At 40.0% G+C, this 18450-nt stretch overlaps 1 protein-coding gene across 1 annotated transcript in view; it reads left to right on the forward strand.

The window, feature by feature from the left end:
* The window catches only part of ADAMTS19 (ADAM metallopeptidase with thrombospondin type 1 motif 19), a 279664-nt gene that overhangs the window by 195516 nt on the left and 65698 nt on the right, over positions 1–18450 (forward strand). The window contains exons 12-14 of the mRNA XM_073344873.1: positions 4898–5028; positions 7246–7415; positions 18281–18408. Coding sequence (XP_073200974.1) covers positions 4898–5028; positions 7246–7415; positions 18281–18408 — 429 coding nt within the window. The remainder of the gene's footprint in view (positions 1–4897; positions 5029–7245; positions 7416–18280; positions 18409–18450) is intronic.

Genomic DNA, 18450 nt, shown 5'->3' on the forward strand with positions numbered 1-18450 from the left:
TTGCTTGTGTGTGGGGAAAAGGTATTTATCCCTATGAAGAGTGAAAAATCTCTAACTTAACCAAGCCAAAATATGTTTTCACATTTGCACCATTTTTGTTTAAAGCTAATTCTGCTTTTTGTAATATATTTTATCAATGGAATGTCATTGTTACATTGTTTCAGTACTTTATTTTTAAGCTGAAATATGAATTTTCAGACACTCAGAAACACTACTTACTAGAATTAATTTCATGCAAAGAACCAGTACAGAATTACTGTATACAAATTACTACAGAAGAGGTTTATTTCAAAGAAGTTTTAAAGTGTCAGAGCACCTAAAAGAATGACAGATTTCCTAAAGAACTCATCAACAAAGAAATGAAATGGTCACTTAAAGTGAGACTTCTGTTAAATGTCCATCAACAGCTTTTATGCTTCGGAGGGCCTTTGCCAAATGTGCGCTATCACAATAAATGGAGGCCAAGTGTGTAAGCCAACTCTCTTTTTAGAAAAAAGTAATAAACAGCACAGAAACATTCATATATCTTGCTTTTCTTGTGGTATTAAACTGCCAGCCCCCGTGCAGTCTCCCTAAGGGATAATTTGCTCTTTGAATCATAAAACATTGAGCCAAGGACAGTTTTTGTCATCTAAAAACCAAACAAAATCATAAACAGAATAAGATAAAGTATTCAGATAGTTTCAGTGGTGTACATTGGGAACAAACCATTATTTATTTTTGTTCCACTGGAATAATGAGATTGTGTACCCTAATGATACTGGCAAACTAGACTTGTGTAGCCTATTTAATATTTTAAAACTACTACTATTTCTTGATAAAGGTAGTATTCTTTTCTGAGAAAAGAGAAATATATGTATAAATCCATCATGTATTGAGAGGAGAGAGCCTTAAGGCTATATTATAAGTGGTGCAGGGTCAGCTATACTAATGTTGCCTGACAGTTTCCACTGTAAGACCTTATTTTCTGTTGCTTTTAACTTTGCCAACCTTTAACTGTTCAGAATGAAATTTTCCATGCTAGGTGTCTACCTCATGTTAAATATTTTGGAAAATTTCGGCAAAAATGGTTTAGCCAGTTCTCAGAATAAAATTAGGAAAAATACATTGTTTTGCCTTTGTTAAAAGAATCCTTGCAACCATTTAACGGATAAGCTGTAGAGCTTCTATTCTTTGAAACAGGGAATTTCAATTTGTCAGAGGGGTCACTGGTACAAGGGATGTGCCCATTGCCATCCTCATCAAAATCGGCTCAAATTTGGTCAAACTATGTGCCTCTAAAAATCCCAGTTCTCATGTGCTCAGTAGAGATTTGTTAGCATTTAGCATCTAAATTCTCCCTGTACTGAGCATGCTGCAAGGGATGAGCAGAACATTCTCAGCAATTCCTCCTTCGAGCAGCCGGGGGCTGCTATGGCACTGGACAGTGGAAAAGAGCCTTTCTATCTGGTGCTCTCAGTGTTACCATGTGGGGCCAACACAGCATGGAGAAAGAAGAAGTCTGACTGGAATGCTGAGTGGTCCAAGCATGGAGGGTTGCTGTGGGGACACTGGGAGAAGGGGCCACAGGTGTTGGGGGAAGACTGGGACAAAGAGCTAGGCATGGGGGTTGGGATGTGGAGCCGAGGGACCTGGGGAGAGACTGTCATATGGAGCTAAGGGTAGAGGGACTTGGATTGGGATAATGAGGCAAGATGGGCAGGAGGAGGAGACTAGGTCTAGAACAAGGAGCAGTGTGGGGTGGAAGACACATCTAGCAGAATGAAGTAAGCAGACATCCCTGAAACATCATAATTATCTTACTGGACTAGGAAAGGTTCTTCTTTCCATTGTCACGGTCCAAGATGAGTTTCATATTCATTAGTCAGTCCTACTCTGTTTTGCTCAGAGCATGACAGTGTTGTATTGTTGTACAACATTCCTTCATTTAGGAGGTGATGGGGATTTCATTTACTCAGTCTGTCTTGTTTCATGCTCATCCTGATTAAATTGTTCTGTAAGTGAAGGATTTGTGAGCATTCCTCAGCCTCTACCTAGTACAGATACAGTCCCTGGAGAGTCCCTTTTACCCCATAGATCTATGGTAATATATCTACTTTTATATATAAGCTTGGAAGGATTAGATTTTTGTTGGTATATGTCAGTAAATGTTAATTTCATTGTACACATGCACAGATGAAAACATATTTCCATTAATAATAACTGAAATTTACAGATAGGCAAAGTAAGAAAAATGGTGCCTGAAAATGTATTAGAGTTTGATTTAAGGATATTGATGTGTATATTTTGACATGTGACATTGACAATTTGTGTTTTGATGATTATAAAACTTTAAATGTTTTGAATCTCAACATCTACTGCCACTAAATAATTATTGTCTGACTCCCCATAATTTCCTGCAACAATGAACATTTAAATAGGTAAAAATTGGGAGAAAAGTGCTTCACCCATAATTTTGCACACCGTGAAAATTTATAATTGATAAATATCTAAAATTTCTTAAAAATAAACATCAATATTATCTGTCAAAATTATATTAAAAATTGAATTATCCCAAGCCTATTTATATGTACATGGGCATTTTTAACCAGAGGCATCCCCAAGCATTTCAGTTTCCATATATAGAAGTTGCTAATCTAACAGAAATACAGTCATCTCAGGATGTTGTAACCATATGGTATAACTCCACCAACATCACTGCACAACACTTTAGGACAGAAAGTGACAAAATTTAAGTTGAAATTTAAGATTACCCCCAACTGGGAATTACACTGGGAGTAACGAAAGTAACCTTGTGCTAAATTACACAGATATTTCATGACCGCAGATAGTCAAGGCCTTTGTGTGTTTCATCTGAAAAATGTCCTTTCCAGAAGCACAGTATACACTGACGGCTTTGTAGGACATTAGCTCAGTACTCAGAATGAAAAGAAATATTTGATGAGTCACTGATGCCACTGAAATTCAGTAGTCATTATGCTATTCCTATTCTTATTATTTAGTACCTGTTACAATTACAAAATATACTGGGCCAGATTCTCAGATGGCATAAATTAGCATAACATCCCCATTAAGTCAATGAGGATTAAGTACATTTACATCAGCTTTGGATCTGAACCATAGAATCCAGCAAATACACCACTGTGGGTACAGTCAAAAAGAAGTTTATACAACTTTTTATTAGTAGGTAAAAGAGTACTGGTTTGAGTATTGATGTTTGTATTTGTCATGGAGACTACCATTAGTACAAATTGCTCATACACTACTGAAAAGATGATAAAAGAAAAGTTATTAACTGTTATCTGTACTTGCCCCATCTTGTATAGCTGAACAATATCTATTACTGCATTTTGCAGAAGGGATTTATTTATGTTTTGTGATATGCAGATTTTACCTTTTTTCAAAGTTAGCCTGTGGCAAGCCTTTTATTTTACTACATTGTGCACCTCTCATGTACCACTAATTTCTATGCGACTATGTTTCTTACATACATGATAGTGTTCTGAAACAATTAAGTAAAGAATATTATCAATATTATATCTGTCATAAAGGAAAAACTGTTTCTCAATGAGTGTAATCCCACAAATCCCCCAGTGAAGGTCACAAATCCACATGATGCACTGGATGATGGATTTTCATTTGTATTTCTGAATTAGCAGAAAGGTATGTAACCAGACAACTCCCTTGTGATTTCTCAGGAAGCTCAAGAGCACATATTATTTCTTCTAAAGTGAATGATAACTTTGGCTTCCTAAATTGATTTCTGAGCCATCTTCAGACAGTAGCACAGAAATTACTAGTTTTGTGAAAAAGTTAATTTTTGCCCAAACACGTCCCCTTTGAACATTTAGCTTCATACGATGGAAGGGATACAGTTCTGAAGACCCATACTAAAAGATCAAAAGTTAATAAACACAAAGGCTGCATCCTATCATATGCACCCTATCAAGTGTATAACTTGTTCCAAAATGTTCATTCTTGGAGAGTGAAATATTGAGGTCCTATTTCTGAAAAAGTTTGCTCTGAATTTTAGTTTTGCCACTGGTGCCCAGATACCATGATGATAGGCACATTATATATGTGTGTGTATTTTAAGTGTGTGGAGGGGGAGGGATATTCCATTTATCTACTCTGCAAAGTTATATATATACACACTTGTAATGTGCTTATCTCCATGGCAGCTGGACACTACTTATAAAACTAAAATTGAAAGCTAAATCTAACGGATGATTTACTGTTACAGTGTATTACACAGCAGATAAATGAGAGGAGAATTATAGTTGTCCTCTCCTGGCAAATGATGTATATGTATAGAAATACAACAGGTGAAATCCTGGCCCTATTGAAACTTCCATTGACTTTACTAGGGCCAGGATTCCACCCAAAATATTCCGAAAGCTAAGCAGGGCATTCCTACCTCCCATTATCAATAAAGTCCCATTTACCCTAAAATTTGTGTGCTACATTACATCAGTTTTCATTATAATTTGCAGAAATACATGTGAATGTATGCATCAAGCCCAGCACTTCATATAAGTGTATTGATATAGATAGATATGGATTATCTCTCAGCTGTATTGACTTTCATCCTCCTCACTTCAGTGCTTTTTTGGAGTAGTTGAATGGTAGGGTAAGTCAAATGATCTTGAAGTCGATAATGGCGTGTTTTATGCAGTAAGGACCAAGTGAAACTATCATGGACATCAGTGGAAAAATTCTATTGATTTTAAGGGGAGTTCGAACAGGCCCTAAATTCCCAGTATTTTCTTTGCCTTGATGTTTTTAAGAGTGTGTTCAATAAGCCCTGCTTATGCTGTGCTACCAGTGCAAATGGAAGACAGTGAGTTATTTTGGATGTGCCTTGATTTATTCACCTGAGAGTTGACTTTTGGCATAGTGGTGTAAGGCTGGAGAATGTACCAGTAGAACATCTTTTCCTGAATATCTGGACGGAGAGTGGAGCACATGGAGCACTTGCAGCAGAACTTGCAACACTGGAATCAGCAGTCGACAGCGCGAATGCACTGGGTAAAAAAAGTTCCATTTTCCTTTTCTGTGCTATAGAATTTCTCAGTAATGTTTAACTGTAGTCAAACCTGGTCATACACAGCTGTGCTAAATGTATACAATTCTTCTTTTTCCATAAATACTGAATAATGGGAAATAGGAGATTTCTAGGGTTTGGGAAGATCAACCTTCCCCCAAAAAAATGGGGCACATGAGTTTGTCTTGCTAAGAAACAGCAGGAGATTTATTTATGTAAACTTGCCATGAGACCTAAAAAAAAAATTCAGAGTGAATAAATTATTATATTATTTTTTCCTCTGTTTCTACGAGGACATAACTAAAATAAAATTGTAAGCTATTTCTTTTTCAAACTAATTTTCTGACTAATTTTAGCAAACTATTCTTCCTCTGGAGATTGTGCACAGTCAGTTCTTTGTGAGAACTCAACATCTGAGATTTGAGCTGGTTTTTTTTACTTTTGATTGCATACACAAACCACTTTTTATGTTTTTGCTCATCCAACCAGGGAAGAGATCTTTTACCATGAGGTTTCTGTTGCAACACTTTACAAACAGAAGTTCACACTCCCTAAATATTTTCCAGTAGTCACTTACATTTTGTTATTTCCATGAACATTCCTGACAGGAAACTCATTTACGAGAATGTTTGTTAATAGCAAATATACCAGGAACAAACATAGTTGAAACAATTCATTTTAAAATCAAACAAATATTAATGAAAAACATTTTTGATTGTTTGCACAGCTCTGCTTATGATAACTATAACGGGGTGAGGGGAAGCTTGGTCTTCATTGTTGCTATCACCAGCTTCCGCGGTGCAAAAGTATAGTGAGAGCAGCAAAGTTGGACCTATTGTAAAGTTTTCTGGAAGTACTGTATCAAAGAATACAAGTTTATTTTAAAGGTGACCTACAAAGGAAAAAATAAGTGAGTTCAGGCCTTTTAATTTTTTTTCACCTGAAAAAAATATCCAGAATATTAGGTCTTGTCCTCCATCTGTTTGCTGGAGGAGTCTTTGAAGGAGATGAGAACTGGACTGGGAATTGTCTTACCCTCAATTGGACAGATGCTTAAACCTTTCACAGAGAGATCTTTCCTCTCAACAGTTTTCACAAGCATTTAAGTTAAATAGGTATGAACAAAAACAAACAAAAAAAGTTACCACATTGAAGGCAAGGAGTGTTTAACCACTGACTTCATTGGAGCCAGGATTTCACCCCAGAACTCTAAACCTATGGCTAAAAAAATACTGTCCCCTCTCAATTGATCAACACCATTTTTCCCTTGATAGGAAAGGAGTATAAGAAGAGAAATAGTGGGGAGGGAAGTAGCGAGAACAGGAATGGGTAACATAAGTGGGAAGACGGAAAAAGATGGAGAAAAAGAGAGGAGAAACATACTAGAGATAGAGATAAATGGACAGAGGAGTTTGTAAAATCGAAGATGAGGAAAACATGGAAATGGGTGTACTGAACAAGGTATTCTGACAGAAAAGCCTTTTTTGCCATGTGCAAAATTCTTCCCGAGCTCCCTCTCACCTGAATGTCACTTCTAGCTGTATTATAAGATGCCTATAAGCTATTTCCAGTACTTAGGGATGTCTTAATTTCATTTTCACTAGTTTTCCAGGCAAGATTTTCCAATAATTGCATACTCTCCAGTTTCTGCAGTCTGCTATTGCTCTTCCATAATTAGCACCCATAGGAACAACTGAAAGGCCAGAAGAAAGTATGTGTGGGCGGGGGAGGGAGGGGAACTGTAACAGTGCATCAGTAAATTGCAGAAAGCTGTAAATTTAAAGTACATGCAAGTGTTGTGCCCATTCCTTGATGATTTAGACTCAACTTTGGCTCAATCAGGAGCTGAAAAAAATCATCTGAATTATATTGAAAAAAGCAGCTGGAGGTCTATAATAACCTGTCTTGAATACCTGGGCTGAACGTCCCTCTTCATCTGTTCCTAGGTCTAAATGAAAATTTGGAATTTGTATATCTTTCTTAAGAGAATTGATGAAAAACAGAAGTCAAAGTTTTTTTAAGTTTCATTTTGTAGTTGGTGATTTTTTAAATGTGTTTTTAAGATAAACAATGTATTTCATCAAAAGATGTCTGTCTGTTAAAGCAACTTTTTATATAGACTGAATGATGTGGACTGTGTTTTCAGGGTTTGGCAGAATGTCACCAACAAATAAAAGACATGTCTGTTCCATCTTCTCTAGGTCAGGTCCTGAAGGAGATTGTCATGGACCCAGAATACAATACAAAATATGTGAGAATCCTTCTTGTCCTGCTGGAATGCCTACGTTCAGGGACTGGCAATGTCAGGCCTTTGCTGTCAGACCTTCATATCAGAAGCATGTATTCCAGTGGCAGGCTGTTATAGATGAAGGTAAAAGTAAACTATAACCCATTTAACTTGTGATGTAGTTCTATGTATTAGATCCAATATCATAATGTCCATTTAGAAAGCAATATAAAAAAAGAAAATTATAATTCATCAAGCTCAAGCTTAAAAATAAGTTCCATATTGAATCATTTAAATTTTACTGCTCTTCCATCATGCTAATGGCAGTTTCACGTATGTCCACAGGCTTTTGTCTCATCTTTATATTGAAGTTGACCTTCCCAATGAACACATCTTCCATAAAATGAAATATCAATGGCACAAATGCAAAAAGAAATAGTGTAAAGTCTTCCATAAGCACACATTTCTAGCGGAACATCATCAAGATGTTAAAACTTGCCTACCTTGGTTACACATCCAGTTACACAGTTGAAGAGAGAGTGGCGATCCTGTAGCTGGCATTGATTTCAGAGAAATGGAGGGGCGTGGCTTTAACATTTAGCACCCTAGATACCTTGTGCTGGATTTGGCAGAATCCAATGTCTAATGTATATTCTGGACTTGGGTCAGTTTCTTATAAATCTAGACAGCAACCATTCGGAATATTGCATGCATTGGTACAATGAAACAATGTTCCTTATTACCTTGAAGTGTATACTCACCAAGGAAAGAGCGATACCAAATGTTTATGATATCTGTAAAGCTAAAGTTAGCACAAAATATTGACGGCCCAGAAAAGAAAATATTCTACCCGAGTCTGTGCTAGGAATGTGGATGATAGCTGCTATTATACTGAATTTCCTTTAAATTTTGTCATATTGTATTTTCTTCAAAGAAATTAACTTGAGGAATTGAGTTACAAAAGCCATTTTTAAAATAAATCAACTGTTGATAAACATATGACTTACTCATGCAATAATTATTGCGTATTAAAACTCATTCTGAGGTGTGAGATCATTTAGAAATGCTTTATTGCAATTTATAATGCAACATTAAAAGAAAATGTCAGAATCATTCTTATTAACAGCAATCATCCATGTCAGAAAGAATTATGTACCTACATCTTAAAATAACCTTTTTGATTTGCTAAGTGCTGAAGTTCTGAGGTCACTCACAAATTTATTCTGATGAATTGTTTGCTCAAAGGTGACTGTCAAAGCTTGCCAAGAGCAAAGCATCTCATGCAGTGAGCTTTTTAGTGGTCCTTTAACAGTAAGTAAGATTAAACTCAAAATTTAGCTGCTTGGGCATTTAAATCTCACAACGAAAATAATCAGTTTGTCACACTGCCTAACTGAAGATGCAGTCTGATGGTTAGGCCCAGGCCGAAGACTTTGGGTTAGGACTGAGGAGCTCCTCACCTGTTCCAGCTTCACCCTGAATTCCCCCTTAGAAGAAGTAGGCAATCCTTCTTATCTATCATGGTGGTTTCTGATTGGCTACGGCCTCCTTCTAGCACCATCTCCAGCAGAGGTAACATTTATAAGACTGGGCTTTCCACAGTCAAAGTTGAGGGCTATAAACTCATTTTATTTATGTTTATACATTGATATACATTCAAGGGAAGAACTTTACTTCCTGGTATATTTTTAAAAATCCCTGTTGTACTAACAAATATTTCCTTATGCTATTTCTAAAACATAAGATGGAGACTGGTTTATGTTTTCTGTCAAGGGTTCCCTGTACAGCTGGGGTCACAAATCCTGTCACTGTTCAGCTGCAGTTGTCCCAGTTGAGGAGCAGGGGAAGTGAATGCCCTCCCCAAGGTTTTTGCAGTTACTCAAAGTTTTATAGGCTGCAGAGCTTAGGGTATGGTGTGACCACTTTTAACCAGTGGTCCTGTAGTAAATCAGTACAGCTGCTGCTGGAGCAATCTGGAGCATCACTCAAGCTGTCTGGTTGCAATGCCACTGAAATTTGACCCAGCAGCCCCTCTGTGGAGACAGAGGAGCGGCCTGGGCAAATTTCAGTGAGTGGCATTGGAGACCTAGCACACAAGATCACACTACCACTCAAATTTGGCCTGGATACCCTTTCATCCAGACAGTGGGGCAGCTTGGCCAAATGGTGTTGCAACTTGGCACACGAGGAGTCTCTCCTATACAGAAGAGTGCAGGAGAGTCCCCCAAGAACTTGAGTCCTGGTAACACCAGGGAACCAGTAAGTGAGAGGGAAGACTCTCTGGCTGAGGGAGACCCAGAGCCCTGGGGATAACAAGCATGGACCAGAATGAGGTCTCTACCAGGAGGAGGGACCAAAATTCCATTCTCCATACAAAGAAATATCTGAATTGGTGCCACTGTTCAGCAAGGTGCTCAGAAATACCAGTTTTAATTAAACACTGCAACTTCAAATGTAATTTCAGTTTACTTACATTACCAGTGTTTCTCACTATGTGAGCAACAGATTCTTTTTGAAAGAATTGTACATATTTTCAATGGGATTCAAAGAAATTAACATTTGTATATGACCCACTAGTTGGCAGAGGTATAGAGTAAGTGTGACTGGTTCCCTCCAGAATACATTAAAGAAAGAGTAAATGAGATCATATTTTTAGATGAAAACAGTTTAATTGAATAAGTTATCTGTGTGTTCACAAATACATACACAAATGTGCAAACAAACACAAGACATGCAAGATCTTCGACAGCTTCCCAACTGGGGAATTTGCAGTTTGTGAACTATAACTTCTTTTAATTGGAATCTCTATAGTATGGAAGGATCTTTTTCCATATATTCAGTGCTGCACCTTCGTCTGGTGTCCAAGTTTCTTCTTTGATGAAGGTGGGTGTGGTATCTCACTACACTGTATAATATTATATTTACATTGCATATATAGAATCATAGAATATCAGGGTTGGAAGGGACCTCAGGAGGTCATCTAGTCCAACCCCCTGCTCAAAAGCAGGACCCATCCCCAATTAAATCATCCCAGCCAGGGCTTTGTCAAGCCTGACCTTAAAAACTTCTAAGGAAGGAGATTCCACCACCTCCCTAGGCAACGCATTCCAGTGTTTCACCACCCTCCTAGTGAAAAAGTTTTTCCTAATATCCAACCTAAACCTCCCCCACTGCAACTTGAGACCATTACTCCTTGTCCTGTCCTCTTCCACCACTGCGAATAGTCTAGAACCATCCTCTCTGGAACTACCTCTCAGGTAGTTGAAAGCAGCTATCAAATCCCCCCTCATTCTTCTCTTCTGCAGACTAAACAATCCCAGTTCCCTCAGCCTCTCCTCATAACTCATGTGTTCCAGACCCCTAATCATTTTTGTTGCCCTTCGCTGGACTCTCTCCAATTTATCCACATCCTTCTTGTAGTGTGGGGCCCAAAACTGGACACAGTACTCCAGATGAGGCCTCACCAATATCGAATAGAGGGGGATGATCACGTCCCTCGATCTGCTCGCTATGCCCCTACTTATACATCCCAAAATGCCATTGGCCTTCTTGGCAACAAGGGCACACTGCTGACTCATATCCAGCTTCTCGTCCACTGTCACCCCTAGGTCCTTTTCCGCAGAACTGCTGCCTAGCCATTCGGTCCCTAGTCTGTAGCTGTGCATTGGGTTCTTCCGTCCTAAGTGCAGGACCCTGCACTTATCCTTATTGAACCTCATCAGATTTCTTTTGGCCCAATCCTCCAATTTGTCTAGGTCCCTCTGTATCCTATCCCTGCCCTCCAGCGTATCTACCACTCCTTCCAGTTTAGTATCATCCGCAAATTTGCTGAGAGTGCAATCCACACCATCCTCCAGATCATTTATGAAGATATTGAACTATATATATATATATATATATATAATGGCCTTGTGCCTTGCCTCGCCTCAGGCTCCAAGATCAATGAAGCCCCTTTATTTAAGAAGAACAGAAATCAGAGAAAAATAAATGAGAAATTGTAGAAATAATAAATATGGCGCTAAAGGCAAGTTGTAATTTGGAACCATGGGGTCTTCTTTTAATTTAAATTTCAAGTCACAATTGTTCAGTCAGAAAATGAAGATGGGGTACAACTGTCAAAAAGACAAGTGGCTCTGCACAAAAAAAGAAATGAATACAGAAATGTGCATAAAAAAGTGGTGTCCCATAGTTCATTTACTGTGTCTCTCTCACAAGGTCCCATTTCATTTAAACTAAGGGTCATTTTACCTTTTAATTTCCTACCGTCTATGTTCGTAATGTGTTGATTCACTCAACGCTTGTATTTGACATACAAATAAAACGTGGTGCCTGTAGTGGGCATTATATGTTAATCAAAAGCTTGACAGAGGTACTTTAAGTTGAAATATCCAATATAGCTTTTGCAGCATAAGCATTACTGAGTTATTAAGTGTAATTTAAAGATTGAACAAATACATGGGGAATGAAGACACACCACACAGAACATGGGTTTAAGCAGCAGGCTGTAACTTTACTGAACTAAATTAACACTAGGTTGAACAGCACCCAAAACCTTGCCAAAAAAACTGTGGTCCAGTGTAGATATTCATGGCTTTACAACAAGAGATCTAACATCCGTGGCCTAGCCCACTAAGTCACTGAAGGATGTAGTCAGCCAGGGCCAGCTCTAGGTTTTTTGCTGCCCCATGCAAAAAACATTTTTCGCCTCCCCCCTGCCCTTTTTTTTTTGCTTTTACACACGTTGGCATTTTGCAATGTTTTTGTTTTGTTTTGACTGTTTACAATTTTTTAAAAAATGAAAACAGAGAATTTGTAGTTAGTGAAATAAAACAATTTTCTACTTGCGTACTCTTTTAATTTTAACAAAATCACAATTACAGACAATTTGGGTTCAACTATACACTGTAATGTATCTTCCGGTGCGCCCAGTTTCTCATAAATTAAAAGAGTTTATATGAACTGAATTTTTCTGGTTTTTATACTTGCGTAGTCTTTTAATAATTCAGTGAAATGTAAATTTTTTGCAATGGTAGTTTCCATTTAAATTAATTCGAGTCCTGACAAATGATTCTGAGACATGGTGGACCTCAAATAATTTTTTAGTAATTTCAGTTTTGAGAAACTGCGCTCACCAGAAGCCACTGATACTGGTAATATTTAAAAGAATGCGTAATGCTATAGCAGCGTTTGGAGTGAAAAAAACATTTCTTGCTATAAATTCTAATACTTTTAGAGGAGAAGTTTGGGGATGTATTAGCTCAGATAAAGCTATGAATTCATCATACAATTCTACTCCATCGATGTCAGCAGTGTTATCAGTACTGAGCGCTAAATGTAGGTCTTGGCAGTGCTTCATGAGGTCTTCTTTGGAAAACTGATTTTTAATATTTCCAATATCATATAAAAATTCAAAAGTTTCATAATGACCATGAAACTGATAAAATCTTTCTTCAATGGAAGTTATAGTGACATCCAAAACCAAAAAACTACGTCTTTGGTCTGTGAATACACGAACCATGATCTATTAATTTATTCCCCATTTTTCATTTGTTTCTTCATACTGGATGTTATAAATTGACAATTCGACTAATTAAATGGATATTCAGATGTAGGATCTAGTTTTGAAGGACCTTTTTCACAATAATTATTAGCATTGCAGCAGTAATTATTGTTGGCCATGTACTTGGATCCAATCCTATGTCAGTCTCTCCACCTTCCATTAATTGTTCTTCTGTTTTAGATTTGGATAACAGTTCTTTGTTTCTGAACTCTTCAGCTGAAGAAGTACATTTTTGGATGGATTGTGATTGTTTGTCTTCATCAGTTAGTGAAGATAATCTTTGGTCAGATTGTTGTTCATCTTTATCAGTTGATAAAGATAATCTTTGGTTTGATTGGTCTTCATCAGTTGATGAATAATCACTTTCAATGCATTGCTTAGAGCTTTCTTCTTGATTGTCAACTTTTTAAAAATACTTATTTGAAATACGAGATAGTTTTTCTAATTTTTTGCTGTTTCTCTCTTTGTTGCCGGTAGACAACACCGGAAAATCGTTTTCATTTTTGTCCCAGCATTTTAGCTGTATAACCGCTGACACTGACGTGACACGGAAATTGGGGCAAATGGCGCCAATAGGGCAGCACAGTACACACAAGTAATCATGATTCCTGATTTAATTAATCAATAACCGTTAATGTTTACACATTTACGCACATTCACATTATGAGTGACTGTGTCACAACGTGACATGATATTTTTCACATCATGCTCCTATCTGGAGATTAGTACTGGAGATTTTTTTTGATCTTCATGTATTATTTTTTTTCCGTACATTGGTGGATTTTTTTTTAAAAAAAAAAGGATGGCCAGAATGCTGCCCCTGGAAATGTGCCACCCCAAGCAAGTGCTTGCTTTGCTGGTCGCTAGAGCCAGTCCTGTAGTCAGCTGTTGAGATCCCTTTATCACTCTCCCCTCTCATGCAAGCAAATGAGGGTAGAGATGAGGGATACATACTAGATAATGATCCCTGCTAGATCTCAAGAGATTTCATCATCTTCCACAAAACTAGAGTTACCATCCATCTGTATTTCCCTGTGCTCAGGTTTAGGAGCTAGCCAACGGACACCTACCATAACCCTGCACTGGGCCAAACTGAAAGCTACAACAATTCAGAAAGTCCTACGCACCCAAGTAGGCCTCCTGGGTTCTGTGAAGAAGTGGAAAACCCCTCAGAGGAATGGTTAATTCTGTCCTGAGGGAATGGTCCTTTCTGCACCTCTGCTGCCCCTGTGGGTTTGATCAGGCTATTTCCATGGTACACCAGGAGACCCAAGTTCTGCCACATTTAACTCACAGGGATGCATGGCAGGTGATAGCATGACTGTCTTTGCTGACTCCCAAGCCCAAAGAGGGGCTTCTGTACTGTGAAGAGGGGGCAGGCCATCAACCAATCCTGGGTAGCCATTTCCTCTAGACCAGCCATTTGGGCACTCAGGGATTGATTCAAGTGCCCCACTCTATCCCCACCTCAACCTCACTCTCTCCCTTCCCCTCCAAGCTGAACATAGCCACATGGATTGAGAGAAGGGTGGGACTTTCCCCTCACCCAGGCAGCACAAGGGAGTCTGCCGATCCAGTCAACCACCCACCCACTGAGACTGGAAGGCAGTTTAAACTTTAAATATCAGTATTGTGCGCATGTCAGTAAGTGGAAAGTTATTGTTTGATAATCTAAATGTAATTCAAGGAGTTGGCTCTGGATCTGTAAAGTCCTATGTGGCTTGCATCATGACAGCTCAAGAGACCACTGTCTTTATCTGTCCCATTACAGCAGTTGAAGTTCACTGGGGTCACATATGCTGGCAACTCTAAATTTAAAGATCTGGAGGATGTCTATAAGGAAGGATGTTCCAGTGATTAGGGCACTAGTCTGTGACTCAGGAGACATGGAGTCAATTTCCATCTCTGCCACAACTTTCCTGTGTGACCTTGGCAAGGCACTTAGTCTTGCTCTGCCTCAGTTCATCATCTGTAAAATGGGGATAATAGCCCTCCCTCACAGAGTGTAATGAGAATAAATACATTAAAGATTGTGAGGCACTCAGATACTACAGTAATGAGCACCATGTAGGTGTCTAAGATAGATATTACTCAGTGGAGCCCCTTTGGTTCTGGAATTCACTGTCTCAGTGGGTCAGCCAGAGACAGATTCTCTTGACCTTTGGGGCTTGATGAAAGGTCCATCTCTTTGGTCTTTGTCTGAGGATAATGATTGTCTCGTTTAATAGTGAGTGTCGTCCTTCAAATATTGATAATGGTCAACAAGGTATGCTTACTATTTTTAATATTGTTCAACATACAGCCATTCTGCGATAGTGTATTTATCAATAAAAAGTAATAAGTGATTGCATAGTCCTTTCTAGATTTTGCATATGAATCTAAATTCTATCACTGTAATAATTACTGCAGACGAAATCCGGATTCCATTGCACAGCTCCTCCCTTGGTAGTTCTATGCTGGGCAGGGGAAGGATGGATTCTTCCCTCAGTTTGCATAGTGGAAACAGAGATTCTATCTGCCATGAAGCCTCAGGGCTGCAGTAGTCTGCAGTAGTCCATTGCATGGACAGCCTATGATCCAAGTAGTCCTGGATTCAACTTCCCTAATTAATCTGATGCAAAGTTGTGCTTCATGGTACACAACTGATATGGACTTCTTCAATTTGGAAAATTAACAAATAATAAAGGGCCTCATTCGGTCACCTTTCTGCTGAATAGTACCTCGCTTATGGAGTAGTCCTCACTGGAGTAGGTGCTACAGAAGTAAGATTCATGAACTGAGAAGGGAGTTAGGTAACTAGAGTATGAGAAGGTTATATCTATCTTTTTCAAATCAGTATTGTATAAATTATAGGTGGGGTTTGAAATGGATAATTCAGAATGTCCCAAGTTGTGTCTGCACCTCCCTCACCTAGTGGACCAATCCTGCCAAGGTGCTCAGAGGCACCCTGTTTGCCACTCCATCCTTACGGCCACCCTTACCACAGATACCTCCCTGGCAAGGTGAGGTGCACACTTAGCTGGCCGTGCCACGCAGGGGACATGGACTCCCAGAGAAGAATGCATGCACATCTGCATTCTGGAGCTGTGCATGGTCCACCTTACTTGTCACACGTTCCTGCCTCTGCTCCACAATCAACATGTCTAGATTCTCTCGGACAACACCACCGCAGTGGCATACACAAACAAACAAGACAGCACCAGGTCCTGGCCACTCTGCATGGAGGCCATCCACCTCTGGAACTGGTGTTTCTGCCACTACATTGTGCCCCACGCAGCATACCTTCTGGGGGGCCGAGAACCCCCTGGCAGATGCACTCAACCACACCTGGTACCTCAACCATGAGTGGGAACTCCACGACCCCACTCTCTGCTCCATCTGTTGTGCCTCACTGGGAACTCAAGCAAACCACAAATTCCCCTCTACTGCTCCAGGGGACGAGGGGTTGAGACTCCAAAGGTGATGGCCTCTAGTACTCCTTTCTGCCATTCCCCTCCACCCTCAGATTCCTGCGTGAGATCCCCCGAGACGAAGCCACATTCATCCTGGTAGCCCTGTGCTAGCCCCTACAGTTCTCGTTTCCTGATCTACTCAGACTGTCCGCCCGCTCACCAATCAGCCGCTCCACCCTGCCAGACCTCCTCACCCACGACAACAGCAGGGTTCGACACCCCAACACAGGCCCGCTTGAGCTGACAGCCTGGGTTTTGGATGGGGCTCACACGTAGACAATGTCTGTTTGTCATCCGTCTGCTTTGTACGTATGCACAGCAGATGGGATGCCATATGGATGTGCTGTGCCATGAAGTGGAAGCGCTTCACTTCCTGGGTGCAACACCACCACCTTCCCCACTAGGCCATTTCCTGGAGCTTAAGAACTCAGGCCTCGCACTCAGCTCGATCTGTGTCCACCTCACGGCACTTAGTGCCTTCCTCCCTCCACTGGATGGACAGTTGGTGTTTACCCACCCTACCACTACCTGGTTTCTGAAGGGTCTGATGAACTTTTTCATGCCGGTCCTTACCACTACTCCACCCCTGAGACCTTAATCTTGTGCCATCTGCCCTCACCAACCCTCCCTTCAAACCACTGGCCATATGCTCCCTCACACATCTATCCATGAAGGTCCTCTTGTGGCCATCACTTCCACCCAGCTTGTCAGCAAATTGGTGGCCATGATGGCTGACTCCTCCCTGCCCCCCATATAAAATTTTCCATAGGACAAAGTCTCCCTGTGCCTTCACCCTAAGTTCCTCCCAAAACTTCTTTCTGATTTCCATCTCATTTCCATTTCAACCAGTCCATCCAGCTCCCAGTCATCCATCCTATGCCACACACCACTCCCACGGACAGGACACTGCATTACCTGGATGTCCACAGGGCACTGGCCTTCTACTTGGACAGGACTCATGCATTCTGCACCTCCCCATGCCTCTTCATGGCCATTGCAGAATGGTAGAAAGGGCAAGCCCTTTCCTTGAAGCACATATCCAAATGGGTCCCTAAGTGCATTACTGAATGCTCTGCGTGCTCCCACACTGCCCAGTAGGATCATGGCTCATTCCACAGTGGCGCACACAACCACTGCCGCCTCCCTGTCAGATGTCCCCTGGCATGAGATCTGTTGTGCTCCATCCACACCTTCATAGCGCACTACACCATCAACCAGTGGGCAGATGCAGATCCAACCGTAGGTCTTGCTGTCCTGCAGTCGGCCTTACCTATCATGTCCTCACAACCACCTCCAAGCTGTGCTTCATACTCACCTGCATTTGAAATACATATAGGGACAATCACTCGAAGAAGAAGAGTTACTTGTAACTGGAGGTTCTTCGAGATGTGTGGTCCCTATTTGTATTCCAATACCCGCCCACTATCCTCTTTGCTGTGGACTCTCTATTCAGCGGTAAGAGGGAGATTGAGGGTGCATCTCCCCACACAACCTCTTATAACCTCTTCTGGAGAGCGTGGCAAAGTAAGGTGCCCATGCTGGACAACAGACACTGCTGCTGAAAACGTTCAGACCCAGCGCATGGTGTGCATGCGCACCCACTTTTGGAATACAGATAGGGACCACACATCTTAAAGAACCTCCAGATACAGGTAAGTAATTTCCTCTTTCAACCAAAATATTAGACAGCTAACATGTGCATATTCTTCTAATTGTAGCAGTTAACATGACATGAGTATTATGTAGACTGAAGTTTTTAATACAGTTGTTTTCTAACAGGAAAAAGAGCTGTAGTTTACCAAACAGAAGAAAGATTCAGTATCTTTTTTTCCCCCATTTGTATTAAATAAAATGAAGTAAGTTTTTGTTATAATTAACATTGATTAATATAAAGAAGGCTGAGCGCCACCACCAAAAACATTGGTTTGGAAGAAGTTTACTTCGATTAAATCAGTTTTACTAACTTGGCATTTTTTTTCCACCAATTTCTATTAAAGAAAAGCCTTGTGCATTATATTGTTCCCCTGTTGGAAAGGATCAGCCTATTCTTCTAACAGAAAAGGTGATGGATGGGACGACTTGTGGTCAGCATGGATTAGATATCTGCGCAAATGGTAGATGCCAGGTATAAATCAATTCTTTAGACTCAACTTTTAACATACTGTAC

The sequence above is a fragment of the Lepidochelys kempii genome, chromosome 5 (genome assembly GCF_965140265.1).
Source record: "Lepidochelys kempii isolate rLepKem1 chromosome 5, rLepKem1.hap2, whole genome shotgun sequence".
Lineage (NCBI taxonomy): Eukaryota > Metazoa > Chordata > Testudines > Cheloniidae > Lepidochelys > Lepidochelys kempii.